The sequence below is a fragment of the Typopeltis vanoorti genome, chromosome 6 (assembly GCF_054136105.1).
Source record: "Typopeltis vanoorti isolate ZY-2024b chromosome 6, IOZ_Tvanoo_1.0, whole genome shotgun sequence".
In the NCBI taxonomy this organism is placed as follows: Eukaryota; Metazoa; Arthropoda; class Arachnida; order Uropygi; family Thelyphonidae; genus Typopeltis; species Typopeltis vanoorti.
In genome coordinates this window covers 60,748,850-60,767,572 of record NC_143554.1, presented here as the reverse complement: position 1 = coordinate 60,767,572, position 18,723 = coordinate 60,748,850, and the positions used below count along the sequence as shown (strand labels likewise).

Below are 18,723 nucleotides of genomic sequence, written 5' to 3'. Positions count from 1 at the left end.
ATCAGAATGAACTTAAAGCAGATTATTCAGTGTGGTAAAAGGCTTACGTTCATCATTAGATCCAAACATTAATGGTTGACTTCGAGAAAGCAACTATCAACACTTTTTCTAACATATTTACATCAAAAACTATAACAGGTTGTTTAATTTTATATGGCACAAAATCTTTATCACAAAATTGTTGCCACTGGTTTGAAGTTACGCCATGAAACAGATGCTGAATTCAACATGAAAATTAAATGCTTCACAGCATTGCATTTCTTCAAATGAGCAATGTTACTGATGAATTTGTTGAATTGACGATCTGCAGCAAAAAGTTAATTATTTAGGCAGCATCTCTTTTAATTTGCACAATTTTAAATGATTTCATTATGTTATGTATCAATGACTTTCACCTTAATAAAGATTTGCCCTTTTAATGATTTCATAATACCCTTTATCATCTATTGATTATTTACAAAAATTAATGCAAAACATCTTACGGTGAAAATGCCTAATGTCGTATTTTCCTAGAACTGTATGTATCACTGCAAAAGCATCTCACAAATTAATGTTAATTTTAGAAAACATATAATCAAAATTTAAGTCAAAAATATAAGTATATTATATTTACTTTTTTAAAATTACATTTAGCAGACTTCAGACAGAATATTAGAATTAAATAGGTTAATGGATAAATTAGCAAGACCATAAAATGCAATATTTGAAAATGTTTAATTTTTAAACATTCTATAATATTCTTGTTTTTTATTCAGATTTTACCTAGTATAATCAAGCTATAAAAGTGAACACATAGCATCAACAAAAAAGCACATATGAGTACACTCATATATACACTGGTGTCCAAAATATAAGAATGAACAAAGTGGTCGTATGATAGCACACAACAGGGAAAAAAGGTAAAGGCTGCAGTCAGAAAGTTATGTTTGAAGGAAACGCTTTCCATTTAGGAATAAAGTTGTAAACTTGGATGTCTTGCAATGTCTCAAAGACATCATCTAGATGATTTCACGCAGGAGAGAATTATTGGAAAGTTTGAAGAAGCCTGCAGAATTAATGATATTGCCAGAAAGTTAGGAATACCCCATAGCATTGAATCCAGACTCTGGGCAGTGTTTCAAAATGGATTGTGTTCCAGAAGTTTGCTAAGAGGTTGCCCTTGCTGTACCACAGAGCAAGAAGACAGATTTTAGGTTAACAGTAAAACGTAATCAATGCACCAAGGCAGGTAAACTTACAAATCGGCTCCATTCAAGCACAGGTATGCAGACATCCCAACAAACTGTTCTGCGATAAGTAGGCCTATACGTCCAAAGGCCCGTAATTTGCAACCCTTTATCCACAGCTCACCGTAGAGCATGTTTTCAGTGGTGTTCGATCCATAAAAATTGGACAAGACACCAATGGACTAACGTACTCTTTACAAATAAGTCTTTCCACACTTTCCTTCGATTCCAGATGACACTTTATTATTATTATTATTCAGGCCTCCATGGAGTCAAAAGACTCATCATGGGAGGTCCTTCTTAAGAAACACAAAGTCTATCAGAACTCATTGAAAGTTTATTTTTCACTTGGTTAGAGTATAATAAAATTAGTTTAATCCTTTATCCAAGTGTGAGCAAACAAAGTTTGCACCTGAAAGTATCTTCAGGACTAGGGTAAGGTGGTACAACACCAGGGAAACTCGTTGCAAAAAATTTGCATTATAGGAGATACTGAGTTAAGAGTTTGGTAGCTTGCTCCACCTTTGCAATTTGCATTATAGGAGATACTGAGTTAGGAGTGTTCATAGCTTGCTCCACCTTTGCAACTTCCCTTAATGCATAACATTAGACATATCTGAGGAGATGTGTTTTGCATTATAGGAGATACTGAGTTAGGAGTGTTGGTAGCTTGCTCCACCATTTGCAACGAGTTGTCCTGGTGTTGTACCACCTTACCCTAGTCCTGAAGATACTTTCAGGTGCAAACTGTTTGCTCACACTTGGATAAAGGATTAAACTAATTTTATTATATCTATCAGAACTCATCATAGGAGGTCCCTCCTATGAAACACACAGTCTATCATACCACTCCTTAAACTCATTGACCGTTCTCGCTCTCACCACTCTATCAGGTAATGCATTCCATGGTTCAACCACCCTCCATGCAAAGAAACTACTCCTCACCCTCTTGCTTACAGTTTCCTTTCGTAACTTCCAGGGAACGCCCATTATCATCACTTCCTCCCGCTGTTCAACCAAGCGAAAGAACTCCCCAGTATCAACCCTGTAACCACTTCTCAACAGTTTAAAAGTCTCAATCATATTACCTCTCCTTCTTCTATCCAGCAAACTCTGCAGTCCACATTCCCTCAGCTAATCCTCATAACTAACATTGTACAGTCCTGAAACCATCTTTGTTGTCTGCCTTTGTACCCTTTCCACAGTTAATTTATCTCCTTCAAATTCTGAGGACCAAATTTGAGAACAATAGTCCAAGTGTGGTCTGATCAGAGTCTTATACAATGGAATGATAACTCTTTTATCTCTGCAGGTCAGTGTCCTTCTCATTATTGCAGCAATCCTCTGTTACCTTCACCACCTTTGCAATATGTCCCCTAAATTTCAGGTTTCTATCAATCATCAATCCCAGATATCTTGTCTCCACTACTTCCTCCAGTATAGCTCCTCCCATAGAGTATGCAGCCTCCCATCAATGTGTCCCAAACCTCAAGACCTTACATTTTGCTGCATTAAATCGACATGCCCCATTCATTTTTACTGATCTGTCTAGCTTATTCAAATCCTCTTGCATGACTACCACATCTGCACTATTACTAATAACCCTTCCCAGCTTCGCATCATCCGCAACCAACTGAATATCCTCTTGCAATCCACTGACAATGTCATTGATATAAAGCTTAAACAATATAGGTCCCAGTACTGAGCCCTGTGGAACCCACGTAACCCTCTGCCTCCTTGAAACTGCCCCACCATACACAACTCGCCAATACCTATCGGACAGCCAATCCTGAATGCAGTTGACCAACCTGACATCCAGACCCATGTGCTGCAACTTAAATATCAGCTTATCATGTGGCACCCTGTCAAATGCCTCCGCTAAGTCCAAGAAAATGGCAGTATATGCCTTTCCCTCATCTAATGTTCTTGTAACTTTATTATAAAAGGCTAGCATATTGCTAAAACAAGAGCGCCCTTTTACAAATCCATGTTGACTCTCACAGATAACATTACCCTCATCTGCCCAACGGTCCCTCACTAATTTCTCCAATATCTTAACTACTGATGACACACAAACTGGCCTATATTTAGAAACTTCCAGTCTGCTACCACCCTTATGCAATGGCACTATCTTACCATCCTTCCATTTCCTGGGCACCTTTCCCGCAGCCAGACTTTCACTGAAAAGCCATGTCAAAGGCTCTGTCAGTTCTTTAGCACATCCTCAAAAACTCGCATGAAATATCATCCAGTCCCACTGCTTTACCGACATCCAGAGTACTCAGTATTTGGAATACACTCTCCTCCTGCACCTCTAAACCTTGAACCTGCCCTATCCCTCTAGTATTAAAATTTACTCCTCCAGGATGAAATACTCCAATAAAGTGTTCATTGAACAATTCCACTATGTTCTCTGCATCAGTCACTCTATTCCCATTTTTATCCCACAATGTCTTTCTTCCACAATCATTTCTCCTCCTACTGGCCACATAGCTAAAAAATTCTCTAAGATTTTCTTTGGATCTTAGGGCCAATCTCTTTTAATATTCCAGTTTCGCCTTCCTTACCATACTAGTCACTCTCCTGGCCTATGTCATATATTCTTCATGCATCTTCTCTTCACATGTGTCCTTATATCTCTTCTATAGCCTCTTTTTTGCATGCAGTCCCTGTTTAATATTGTTTGTCATTCACTTTACTCCAAATTGTGTCCTCTTCTTCACTCGTGGAATACAGCTTACTATTGCTGCTAATAAATATTCCTTCACAATTTCCCAAGCACTAATGATATCCCATCCTTCTAATTCCTCCCTCCATGAAATTTCCCCAAGTTGACATCTAAGACGTCACATTATTATAATCACCTTCCTTATAATTCCACATAAGTTCCCTTTTCTTTGATACACCTGCATGTCTGTTCATCTTCCAATTCAAAAACCACATGGTCACTCTTTCTCCAATTGGTGGGAGAGATGTCATCTCACTTATTATCAGCTCTTCTGATGCTAACCAAATCCAAAACTCTTGAACCTCTTGTTCTCTCTATTACATGCTGCCAAAGACATTAATTAGTCCCTCAAGAATTCCAGAAATTCTATCCCCTTCTTACCACTTGCATTTTTGTCTTCCCAGCTTATACTGTAGTTAAAATGTCCCATAACAATCATTCTTCTTGCACTTGCCACACTCAACTGTCTAAACATCTCCTGGTCCCCACCCTCTGTGCTCCTTGGGCTGTAGCAACACCCCACTAAATATCCTGTCTTGTCCACCTCTACCTCACACCATATGCTTTCAAAATCATTAGTGTCACCCTTCTAAAGCCTTGACTCTTAGAGGACATAAGTCGTCACTAATCAAGCAGTACTCCACCAGCTACTTCTATTCCTGTTATTATATCCTCTTCTGTCAACCACGTCTCAGTGATCTCAATAATCTTTGGCCAGGCTGATGCTATCAACGCCACCAATTCCTCTTCTTTATTCCAAATACTCCTGGCATTAGTATAAAGCATAAAAATAGTTTCTATACCCAGCATTATCCCCATCTAGACTCCACTGGGCTCAGCATTACCTGATGTTGTTCCCCCTTCTCCCAAGTACCCATTCCCACAAGAGGCCACCCCTGCTATCATTCACCCTGGGACACACTGACTCGTTCAGAACAGCAATCTCTCCCAATGCCTACGTCCTTCCTCATTCAAATGCAAGCAGTCTCTCGCATACGATTCCTCTCTATCCTCAAATGATCTCAAGCATCCACATATTCCAATCCTCTCTTTTGACACATTCTAGCTATTATGTTACTCAATATTACTGCTCTTCCGCTCAGCTCGTCATTACCTAAGCAACATGCACACTATCTTTCCTCTCTGTGTCTTCTTTCGTACAACTTGATACACATACAACTCGGACACGATATAGAATAAAAGCGGTGCTGCTTACCATCGTGAGAATGTTCTTGAAAGGATAAATACAGCAGTGTTTGGATCAAGGTATGCGGAGGTGATCTGCTTAATGGATGCACCGAGCTACAAGTGCTGGAAAAAGAGACAATGACTGGTGAACAATATTTCAACAAAGTTCGTCAATGTTATGTTCGATTGTTCCATGGTGCTGTATTTGCAAAGAATTCATTTTTTATGGATGATAATGCTGCACCACATCGTACACGAGCAGTAGAGATACTTCTGGAGACCAGGGATATTAATCAAATCAAGTGGCCAGAATGCTCCCCAGATCTCATTCTCATAGAAAACATTTGGGAGATGCAATGCTGCTCAAAATTTTCCTCCAGAAAACAAACAAGGCCTTATCCTTGCTCTGAAGGAGGGGTAGGCCAGTTTGCCTCAAGAACTCCCGAATCATTTTGGTGCTAAGCATAGCATGACATTGTGAGAACTGCATCACAGTTTGGGATGGACATATTCCATACCGAAATGTTTCTCTGCATGGTTTTCCGTAAGCACAGTACATTAATTCCTTATTTACATCCTTAGGAAATGTGTTACTTTTGTCTCAAACATATTGCGATTTAATTTCTATGAAATGTATAACACATTTTCGTGTAATATAATTTAGTATGCTGGCAATAAATTTATGTCCACGTTTAGCTGCAGTCATGAAAATTTTTCCATATTCAGATAAAAATGTAGTCCATCCTTAGCTTTTGGACATCAGTGTATGTTAACTACAGTGGTATCTCGCTAATCCAAACGTCTTTAGTCCGAACTCTCCAGTAATCCGAACTGCGGTTTGAAAGAAAACAAAGTTGTATTTATTACGTATTATTATTTTGTGTACTATTATTTTGCCTCCAAACTGTACTCCATTGTTCCAACAAATGGATCAGACCATAATACAATCCATTAAATTAAAAGATCGTAAAGACCTGCTTTTAAATGTAATTTCAAATTATTACTATTGTTATTATTATTATCTGAGACCTCCAGGGAGTCAAGGACTCATCGAGGGAGACTGTATATTACCCAATCCAGTTATCATACCTTCTTTTGAATTCATTTACTCTAGATGCACTCACTACCCGTAAGGGTAAATTATTCCAATCACTCACTGCTCTCTGGGAGAAAAATCTAGCTCTTAACCCTTTCTTGACTGAGAACAACCTTAACTTCCATGGATGCCCTCGTGTTCTCTCCCTGCCTTCCATATAACGAAAAATTTCATCATTTGAAATGCTATAACACCCTTTCAAAAGTTTATAGACCTCTATCATATCACCCCTCTTTCTCCTGTTAACCAGAGTCTGTAATCCACATACTAGCAATCTGTCCTCATAATCTAAATCCCACAATCTGGATATAATCTTTGTAATGCTTCTTTGTACCCTTTCCACAGCTTCTTTATCCCCTTGGAACCCGGGAGTCCAAATCTGTGCACGGTAATACAAGCGTGGTCTTATCAAAGCCTTATAAAGAGGCAAAATTACTTCCTTATCCTTACATGTCAAGGTTCGCAACATAGCAATTATCCTCTGAGTTGTATTTGCAACTTTTGCTATGTGACCTTTGAACTTTAAATTCTTATCCACCAATACACTAAGCTCCCTTGCCTCTACAGTTTCTTGTAGCATAACCCTGCTAATATAATATGCCGCTGGAACTCTAATCACGCCAAAGTGCATAACTTGACACTTACTAACATTAAACTGAGAGCCATTTTCGTTTGCCCAGATTTCCAGTCTATTCAAATCATTTTGTAATTGCTGAATATCAGTAGCATCCCTGATTGCCCTGCCTATCTTCGCATCATCAGCAAACAATTGGAAATCTGATGATAGACCCTGCTTGATGTCATTAACATATAGATTGAACAATAATGACCCAAGGACTGAACCCTGAGGTACACCACTGGTTACCTTAAATCTGGCAGATTCACATCCACTGTATACCACTTTTTGATATCTGTCTCTCAACCATCCCCTGATCCAAGTCAACAGATTATGTTACAATCCCATATTCTCCAGTTTACACAACAGTCTATCATGTGGTATCCTATCAAATGCCTTAGAAAAACCCAACATTATCATAGTGCATCCATTCCCTTTATCCAACTCGGCCATAACATTTTTATAAAATATGAGTAAATTGCTAAAACATGATTTAGTAAACCCATGCTGTTCCTTGCAGAGTATAGAATGCTTGTCTACCCATTTCTCTATGCGAGTTCTTACCAACTTCTCTAAAATCTTCACTACCACACCAGAGATACTAATAGGTCGGTAGTTAGACACATCAGTTTTTGCACCACCCTTGTGCAATGGAACTATCATACATTCCTTCCATTCCTGTGGTATCATTCCTGAGCTGAGACTCAAGTTATACAAATGTAAATGTGTGAAAGGCCTAGCCAATTCAGCTGAACATTTCTTTAACAAATGGGCAGATATTCCATCTGTCCCTATTAACAAATTCTTATCCAGGTTATGCAAGAGCTCTTCAACCTCATGAAAATGAGGTTGAAGAGCCTAAATTTTGACGTTACCACATCAATAAAAAATATAAATTTGAAGGATGTAGCAGTCTCAGTTGCTGCTGCTTGGGAAGCCTCGAACCTGAAGCAATTCGAGCATCATGGTAAAAACTGTGGCCTTCTAGAATTTACCAAGATAACTACGGTGATATACAAAAAGAGGAAATTCAAAACATGCATAATTTAGTTAAAAATATAAATCCAGATGTTGATATTTCATAAACAGATGTTAAGGAATGGATTACAGGTAGAAGCGAAAGTGAATTCAAAATCAAATCAGATGCTGAAATTATAAACATGACGATACAGAACGAATTCAAAGACTGTGATGTCGATAAAGAACTTGAAGAAAAAAAGAAAAATATTGAGAGGCAGTTGACAGTTTTTATATGTATATAGAATAGAACAGAATGCTACGCCATTCCACAAAATTTTATTGCTGATGCAGTTCCGAGAAGAAGCATCCGAAAAACGTTTAGCTTCCAAGAAACAAAAGAAAATCAGTGACTTTTTTTACAGAGAAATAAAAAACTTTTTTTTGTGTTGTGTACAAAAAAGTGATATTGTTTACACAAATTAAGTTATGTACTGAACTATGCAATTTTATTAAATCAGAATCCTCAACAATACAGATATATACAAACTAAATTTTTTACTAAAATAAACTTGTATTATTTTTTAAGTTTTACATTACAGTACAGTAGATTTTTTCTATCAGTTACTTCATTTATTTACAGAATTAAATTGATGTACCATTAGAATCTGATTATTTTTGTCTTAAACACTAGTAATTGTTGTCTCTTGGGGGAAAATTTGCTAATCTGAACGATCACGGTTTTTATTAGTTTGGATTAGCGAGATACTACTGTATTTGCATTATATAAGTAACTAAGTCATGAAAATCCTTCATGTAAATTTGGATGGGTTAAAAAATAAAAGAGACTATAATTTCTTGTGTCAATCCTTATTCACCATACCTTTTGTGATTTTCAAGAAATTATGTTGTTCTTGGTCCTACGACCACTCACTGAAAAATCCTCCCCTTCTTCAATATCTGTTTACTAAAAGCCTCCTTGCAGTAACTTATACATTTGCTCATATCATACCTTCTCCAATATACCTGGATCTACGCATTACACTCCCTCTAGTCTAATGTTTTACAGTTTCAAAATCATCTTCATTCAGTACCTGTCTGAACATTTTTAAGATTTCCATGTAGTATAGTTACAGTCTAATTGAACCCTTAACAACCACTGTCTGGTCATTACTTGCCATCATCTTTGTCACAAAAGCACCAGCCAATTCTCCAAGCAGTCTTGAGCACTTTTGCAATTTACCATCCAAATGTGCTGTTATTTCTCCAGGATCACTTACATCACAATTCATTATTACAGCATGCTGCTTTCCATCTCGCAATTCCAAAATGCAAATCCTACACAGAACATCATGAAGTCCCAGGACTCATTGTGGAATACCATTCCACACTACACCCAACTAAACCAGTCTACCTTGTATAGACATTTCATGCTATTCTACCTTGTATATGACTGCTCCATACTAATTTACCCCATAAATGTATTTCTGTCTGTTAATTCCATGCATTTCCCAATCAGCTGACATGCTTGCACCATCTTAGACAAGCAATGTGGATTATTTTACACTGATTAAACACCCAGAATATCTGAACTTTTGAGAAAACAGTTGAATAGTTGCTTAGAACATGGTGATGCATATGACAAAGTATTTTCGATATATGTTGCATAAGCAATGTTTACATATATCTGCATAAAGGTTTCTAATTCAGTGGCCAGTATATGTACATGATGTAGGGTTTCATGGTATAATTATACTAAGGTTCTAGTAAAAACAACTCGAACAAGATTTAATAACAAATAAAAAATATAATTAAATACTAAAAATATAAAATATAAAAAATAAAAATTCTGGAATTTGTGAAGAACCATTTCCCATAAGAGAGATAATTTTAAGGCCATCGTTTTTATTTGGATTTAGTCAATGTAGAAAAGTCTCACAACTCTTTGTATAGACATTCCAGATTATTACTTTTAAGTTCTTCATGGAACTTAACATAGTCTAAATGTTCATCATGATACACAGCTGCTGATCAACCTGTTTTGCCAAAATATTACAACCATGCTATTACCACCAGACATTGCGTTCAGTGGAAGAAAATTAAGGTTCTCCATAAAAGTAATAATCTTCTATAACCTCTATACAAAGACAGTTGTGAGACCGCTACATTGACCAAATCTAAATAGAAACAATAGACTTAACTTATCTCTCTTATGGGAAATAGTTCTTCACAAACTCCAGAATTAACTTTAATTATTTTTATTTTGTATATTTAATTATATTTTTTGTTATTAAATCTTGTTAAAGTTATTTTTTTACTAAACCTTATTATAATTAGACCATGAAACACTACATCATGTATGCACAATTTGCACATGTCATTGTTGAATATATCAGTTTCTGTTCTTGTTAATTTAGAAGTCATGCAGAATTAGGACGAACATTTTATGCTAATAAAAATATATACGTAAGTAATCTGGTTTATGTTGTTTATTAATTATCATGGCTTACAATAAATTAAAGATGCCAAGAAATTATATTCTTGGTTTAATCCTCATTTTTGTTTAATCCTCATTAAATGTTTGCTTACACTTGCATTTAATCAAGTGTAAGCAAACAAAGTTTGAGCATGAAGTGCTCAAATTGCCTAAGTAACTCTGTAATGCAAAGCACATATCCTTACAGATGTATATAATACTGCATTATGGGAAGGGCTACTACCCAGACTGGTTTCAACCTTTATTGAGGTCATGTCAGTGGGCACCAGATCCAGAAGAGATACCAAGGTTGAAGTAATATATTTCCCATATACATATAGAGAAAAGACATTATTATTATTAAATGGGAAATATGTGACTTCTGCATTATTTCAACTTTCGTATCTGATCTAGGTCAGGCTCCCACTAATGAGACCTCAATAAAAGTCAAAACTCATTTAGAAAGTGGACCTTTCCTTAATGCATAGTATTATACACATACAAAACAAGGGTGCGTTGTATTATGGGATACTAAGGCAATTGATGTGAAGTCATTAGTTTCTATATACAAGTATCCCAGTTGTAAACATACATCACACACAGATTTTGTTTGACATTTGGATGAAGGATTAAACTAAGAATATAACGTCTTGGCATCTTTAGTTTATAGTTTAACCAAGTGAAAAAACTTCCAATATCATGTTTTACATTCTTCTATGTCAAGTTAAATAAAAAATACACTAACCCTTTTGAAACACCTGCTCGATCAGCAATTATTTTTGTAGCCTTTACATTTCCATAATTTGAAAATAGAGCATGGAGCTCTGCTTCAGTAGTCTGAAAGTAGAGGATAATAAATTAACTCTGAATATTGTGCTGATAAGTATTTTTGAAAATTTTTCTGAAATATAATTTACTTGGCTTAATTAGCTCAATCCTAATACATAATTTAAATTTCTTGGCAGTTGTGAATGTACTTCAAGTGCAAAAACTTTGTTTGCTTACACTTGGATAAAGGATAAACCAAGAATACAAATTTCTTGGCAAGTTTAATTAAAATACTGCTACAATCAAAATCTTCCATAATGATCATTCGCTTTACACTTCCTGAATGATCTGCCTAAACATTTCCTGCTCGTTGACATCTGTGTTCCCTGGCCTATAGAAACATCCCACTAAATATTCTGTCCTGCGTGCCTGCCTCCCTCACACCATACATTCTCAAAACTAATAGTACCATTTCCTTCCAAATTCTCTACTCTGATCATCACTTATAAGTAACATTCCATCACCTCATTTGCTTTCCTATCCTATGGAAATGCTATATATTTTTACTTCTATTCTTGTCAGTACATCTCTCATAATCACAATCTTTGGTCAGTCTGGATATATATATTCCTTACTCTACCCTATTCTTCCATCCCCATCTAATTGACTCTGTAATATGCCATATATTCTTTCATCTCCCAAGCAAACTATCCCTACAAGTGAAACTTCTACGATCCACCCAGCATCTCTATTTTGCCTGCCCTAATACTCATTCGTCTAGTGACATGTGTCTCCTTTTATGTTCAATGCAACCCATCTCTGCATATACCTCTCTTCTATCTTCAAATGCACTCCAAGCATCTACATATTCCAAACCTTTTGACACATTCTTGTAAACATAGAACAAAGAATATGGAATGTGAAAAAAAAAAATACGAGTAAAAATTCTTGTTTTTTAAACAATGTACTTAGAAATAAACATAATACCTTACATTTATTTTTTGGGGAGGGAAGGGGTATATTTTTTAAATGTAACTTTCAACAGGTAATTTTGATGACTTTTGATGACTATTTATCAGTGATCATTCACATACCAATTTTCTCAATATTCTAGTTTATTATTCTATTATTATATTATTCTACTGTCGTTATTATTATTATTGTTATGAAAGTTCCTCCAAGGAGTGTAAACACCCTTCTATATCATTCAAAGTCTATATATATTATATTCCTCACTGATTATATTTACTGAAGACACAATCCATGACAGCAAAGAGCAGCCCATTCTACACACCAACCTCTTCCTATGAGAAACTAGACCTCACAAGCTTCTAACCACACCATAATTCTGCTTACATGGATGATTCTGCATTCTGTCTCCTCCTGACACAAACTACAAAAATCTTACTTCTATCACTAAGATCATATCAATTGATATGTCTCTACCATAACTCCTCTCGTCTATTTCTCAAACTATTTCTCCATGTTTTTTTTATTTGTTATTTTATTATTTTTTTTTAACATAGCCAAAGATCTTTCCTGGTCTATAACAACATCTAACCAAGTATTTTATTCCATTCACCTCTATCTCACACCATACTGCCTCAAAACCACTGGCACTATTTCCCTCTTGCATCTCTACTTTGTATGGACACAACTCTTTCTCTATCATCAATAGCACTCCCCCCCCCTCCCTTTTTACGCCTTCTATCCTCACGAAACACATCATACCATTCCATCTCTATTCCTGTCAGGATGTCGTCCTCTTCCAACCATGTCTCACTGATTTCGACAATCTTTGGGTGAACAGACGCAATTAGTGCATCTAATATTATCAGCCAAATCTTCAAGAACAGTTAGGCAAGTTCGTAGATTCATTGACATGTTAAATTTCTATAGAAAATTTATTCCTAATTGTTTGCAGCTATTGAGACCCCATAATGTACTTGACAAGGAAAGGTGTTAGATTCAATTGGGGTAAAGCTCAACAAGAAGCATTTGACAAACTAAAACTGGCACTTAACAAAAGCTCCAGTTCTTATTTATCCTAAATTTGGTAAAATTTTTTATCTTTCTGCCGATGCTTCAAATGACTGCATTGCTGCTGTATTAGAACAGAAAGAAGGAGAAGATTTTAAGCCAGTAGCTTTCATTAGTAGGAAATTATCAGGTCCAGAATTGAACTATTCAACCTTAGAAAAGAAAACATGCAATAATTTTTCCCTTGAGAAAATTTATACTTGTTGTTAGGACAAACTATTAAAATAAGAACTGATCACCAACCTCTGTCATTCCTAATTACTATGAAGGATAAAAATCAGCATATAATTAGGTGGGCACTGGAACTGCAGAAATGTAATATTGATATGGCTTATATTCCAGGAAAAAGAAATACAGTAGCTGATTACTTATCTAGATCTCTAGGATCTGACGATGATGAATCATCTAGGGATAACCATTTGAATCATGATGAGAAGTCCAAGTTCATGTTATTCATAAGGTGAATAAAGAACCAAGTTCACAGGAAACAGACAGTATATAATTGTTTCAGAAGGTATAAGTCATTTGCTCTAGGAGATTTAGTACTGTTAGATGATAAATCTAGTATAAAAAGGGATTGAGAAATTAGGAAGAAGAGCTTCAGGTCCATATAAAATTCTAGACCAATTTTCTCCTGTGAATTTTAGGATTCAAGATGTCAGAAATCCTAGTAAAATTGTAAATGCATACTCTGATAGATTAAAAAGGTACTTTTTAGGGAGTATAAATTTAATTATGGTAGGAGACAATGTGAATAAAATATTGAAAGATGAGGGTTGTTTTCCTGATAATAATTGTGCATCTCATTCACAATCAGATAGTAGGATAATCTCGTAATTTAAATACACAGCAAGGAAGAAAATTAAGAAATTTGGGTAAAACAAAACCTAATGCAAGAAATTCCAGAAACCCCAGGGTACATAATTCAGATAATGTACAAAGTAAGAGTGATGATAATCAAAAAGACTCTAACATGGATGAAATAGTGGCAGAGTATCATAGGTTAGTTAACTTAGAGTTAAATAAACCAGAGGAATGTAAAAATACCTCTAAATTTAGTTAGTGAAGATCTCAAGCCTGTAGAATTTGATTCTGATAATGATGATTCTGTAGGTTTAGAACATAATTCAATTAATTTAAGTGAAATATGTGAAAAGTACAGAAATAAAATTTGCAAGTATAATGAATTGGAAGATGTAAATTTCGAATTATCTCTAGCATCAGATGATTCAAAAACTTGTACCAATTCAGAGATTGTAAATAATGATCAGTAAGCACCTCCTTATTATTTAAGATCTAGGAATAAGCATTAAATGTTTTATATGTAAGATAAATATTTTGAAATTTTTAAAAAAAAATTTGAGAGAAAGATGAAACTGATGTAAAAATAATCATAATTTAAAATTATGAATATTTTTACAAATTGTTTATGTTAGTACATTATTAGTTTTGGTTTCATAACATGTATTGTCGACACTTGTGATGTGCCCATTATTGATGTTATTTTGTCAAAATGAAATGTAAAGCATTTAAAAAATGTATGTACTTACTGGATTTGAATAGTTGTGTTTCTTTCAGAAATTTTATTGTAGTTTAAAATTATTAAGTATTGCATTTTGTAAAGACATTCTCATTATGCTAATGGAGACAACATTTCAGCTATTATACCTAACTTCCTGTTTGCTGCTTTCATAAAGTGAGCATGCTCGCCGGGGAGTTTGATGCATGATTGACAGCTGACAGAGAGAGAGAGAGAGAGCGGTCAGTATCGAGAAAAACAAGAGATAGCTAATGGAAGTTTAAGAATGCAGACAAAAGAAATTTTGTTCTTAGGAAGTTTAACTTTTTTCAGAAGAATATTAATATAGTAACTAATATTTAAGGAAATTGACAGCGTATACTGGAAATATAGATTAAATAAACTTTAATATACACTTTCCGATATTTTGGCGAACGTTACGTTGCCATCTTCTTGGGAACTTACTAAAGGACACGTGCACACAAGTACTAATACAACAAATGAGACTGAGGCTAGGACGCTAGCGTTTTCCTAAAGTCCTGATGGTGCCCCCTGGCGGGCTATATTGGTAGTTCTTGGCCTTTGGGCTGAAGTTCTTTTGATAAAAGTTTCCCAAATTTGGGGCAGTTTCATGCATCCAAATTTGTTGAGGTTTGGCATGTTCCTAAGGGCCGAGGCTGATTCCATGAATAGTCTTTCATACTTGAACTTGCTGCGGTGTATTACTGTGGCTTTCTTCCATCTTATTCTGTGGCGAGTGTCCAGAGCATGGTCTGCAAGCCCAGAGTGGCTGTACTGGTGAAATCGGATGTAATCCTTGTGTTCTGAGATTCTGATATTTGCTGTCCTGCCTTTTGGCCAAAGTAGGACAGTTTACAGCTGCAAGGGACCTGGTATACACCAGGTAGGTCTAGGGGAAGTGGTTGGTCTTTGGTGGAGCGGATAAGGGATGCCAGTTTTCTATGTGGTCTGTAACAAGTGGTCAAGTCATGTTTTTTTAAGATTTTATTGATTTTTTCTGAGGTGCCTCTGATGTAGGGAATAGTGATGGATTTAGAGTAATCTTTTTTGTGAAGGGGGGGGGTATATCGGAAAGTGTATATTAAAGTTTATTTAATCTATATTTCCAGTATACGCTGTCAATGTCCTTAAATATTAGTTATTATGTCTAACCAGCGTATAAGCCTCTCAACAAGAATATTAATATAGAAGATTCTGAAAAGGAATTGTAGAACTGTGAGTCTATAAACTGGAGGAGTTGAGATTGTCAACAAGTATTTAGTGAATAAAAGAAGATATTGTAGTCAATGTTCTAATTGAATGTTCAAGGAAATGCTGATTGGAAAGTTTCATCTGTCTTAAGGACACCGAATATATTTGTTATTTCTACTCGAAAGAGTGACGGAATTAGCTCAACTTAGATATGTTCTTTTTGAAGTAGTAGAAGAAACTTTTTTTCTCCAGTACAAAAATTAGTAAATTGTGGGTCAAACTGAACTGCAAGAGATAAGAGTATTTATACTTCAGTGAGGAATAATATTGTATACTACAAGGGTGATAATTATTATTATTATGTAACACCTCCAGGGAGTCCAAAGACTCATTGAGGGGGAGGACACCTATTCTACAACTCTCCGTCTCCACTACTCCACGAATCGCAACTACCTTCATCATCATCTCCACCAACACCATTACCACTAGTATTTTCAGAGACATCACAAACATCCATGCCCATGGCGGGATTCGAACCTGCAGCCTTTTGCCTGGAGAGCGGATACGATAATCACTCGGCCAACCAAGCTGACTCTGAAAGGATCCAATGTAAAAGAAGAAAATGTTTATATTTTCGGAAAAGGCCCTAACAAAGAAACTGATTATGAACATTTTTGTTGTTGTGAAAATAAGGTGTTTAGTCTGGTAGACATGATTAAGAAATATATGTTGAACAATCCAGTAATAGAATGAGTCAGGGAATGGGTGATTTTTATATTTTTGGATAAGAAAATCTATAAAGTGTATATTTATTTAGTAGGCCTTGGATCCAGTTATTTTGTAGTTATGTAATTTTATTTAAAGTGTATATATTGTTTGTTTTATTATTATTATTATCCAGGCCTCCATGGAGTCAAAAGACTCATCGTGGGAGGTCGTTTTTAGGAAATACAAAGTTTATCATACCACTCCTTGAACCCACTGACCATTCCCACTCCAAACACTCTCTCAGGCAATGCATTCCAGGGTTCAACCACCCTTCACACAAAGAAACCACTCCTCACCCTCTTGCGCACAGCCTCATTTCGTAACCTCCAGGGATGGCCCCTTGTCATCGCTCCTTCCTGCTATTCCAACAAGTGAAAGAACTCCCCAGTGTCAACCCTGTAACTGCCTCTCAACAGTTTAAAAGTCTCAATCATATCACCTCTCCTTCTATACACCAAACTCTGCAGTCCACATTCCTTCAGTCGATCCTCATAACTCATATTGTATAGTCCTGAAACCATCTTTGTTACCCCACTTCTGTACCCTTTCCACAGTCAATTTATCCCCTTCAAATCCTGGGGACCAAATCTGAGAACAATAGTCTAAGTGTGGTCTGATCAGGGCCTTATACAACGGAATGATAACTCCTTTATTTCTGCAGGTCAGTATTGCAGCAATCCCCTGAGTTACCCTCACCACCTTTGCAATATGCTCCCTGAATTTCAGTTTTCTATCAATCATTACCCCCTAGATCTCTTGTCTCCCCTACCTCCTCCAGTACAGCTCCTCCAATCGAGTATGCAGCCTCCCATCGATGTATCCCATACTTCAAGACTTTACACTTTACTGCATTGAACCAACACCCCCATTTATTTGCCCATCTGTCTAGTTTATTCAAATCCTCTTGCGGGGCTGCCACATCTGCACTATTACTGATAACCCTTCCCAACTTCACATCATCTGCAAACCACTGAATCTCTCCTTGCAATCCATTGACAATCACTGATATAAAGATTGAACAATACAGGTCCCAGTACTGAGCCCTGTGGAACCCCACTTGTAACCTTCTGCTTCCTTGATATTGCCCCATCATACACAACTCTCTGATAGCTATCAGTCAGTCAATCCTGAATTCATTTGACTAACCAGATATTTAAACCTATGTGCTGCAACTTAAATATCAGCTTATCATGTGGCACCCTGTGAAACACCTTTGCAAAATCAAAAAAAAAAATGGCAGTATATGCCTTTCCCTCATCAACTGCTCTTGTCACTTTATTATAAAAGACAATCATATTACTAAAGCAAGAGTACCCCTTAACAAATCCATGTTGATTCTCACAGATAACATTACCCTCATCTACCCAATGCTGCATATAGTCACTCACTAATTTCTCCAAGACCTTAACAACTACTGATGACATACAAACAGGCCTATAATTAGACACTTCCAGCTGCTATTAATTGTGTATATATTGTTTTTTTTTAATTAATTGTGTATATATTGTTTTTTTTTAATTAATTGTGTATATTTTTTGCACTTGGTCCTGAGTCACTGATTTTTCAGATTCTAAAATAAACAGTTAAAGGTCATTGCACCAATTGGAATTGAACCCTTGTGTAAATAATACTAAACACTCGGAATAAAAAAAATATTTCAATAGAGATAATAATCTCATAACAAATGGGGATTAATAATCTCTTCTCTACTCATTACAGGGTCCCTCTCCACCATCATTCCCTGATCTCGTCTCCTCAACCTTCAATACAATCATGACCAGAAAAATAGTAAGAGAAATCCGAAAAATGACAGCCTATGAATAAAACCAAAGAAATGAAAGAGATCTAGCAATGAAAATGAAAATTATAAATATGAAGGGGGGGGGACAAAGATTAATGCAATAGGATGTAATCATAGTTTCACACTATGAACAGTGAATACAATTGTGAAGAATGCTGCCCATTTAAAGGAAAACATGCAAAATGGATCTACTTCTTTAACATCTACAATAATAACAAAGAGGGTTCTGTGCCATCTCAAAACATGCCAAAAGAGACAACAATAATGTTCTGTGAGATTTTAGCAGGAATGGCATGATTGTAGAAGGTGAATCCTAATAAGTCATGAT

General features: G+C 35.9%; 1 protein-coding gene across 2 annotated transcripts in view; it reads right to left on the bottom strand.

Annotated features, from left to right (window-relative positions):
• The window catches only part of LOC150105487 (uncharacterized), a 246,828-nt gene that overhangs the window by 173,259 nt on the left and 54,846 nt on the right, over window positions 1-18,723 (bottom strand). For both annotated transcript variants that reach the window (XM_090394201.1, XM_090394200.1), the window contains exon 3: window positions 11,033-11,124. In XM_090394201.1, coding sequence (XP_090250327.1) covers window positions 11,033-11,124 — 92 coding nt within the window. The remainder of the gene's footprint in view (window positions 1-11,032; window positions 11,125-18,723) is intronic.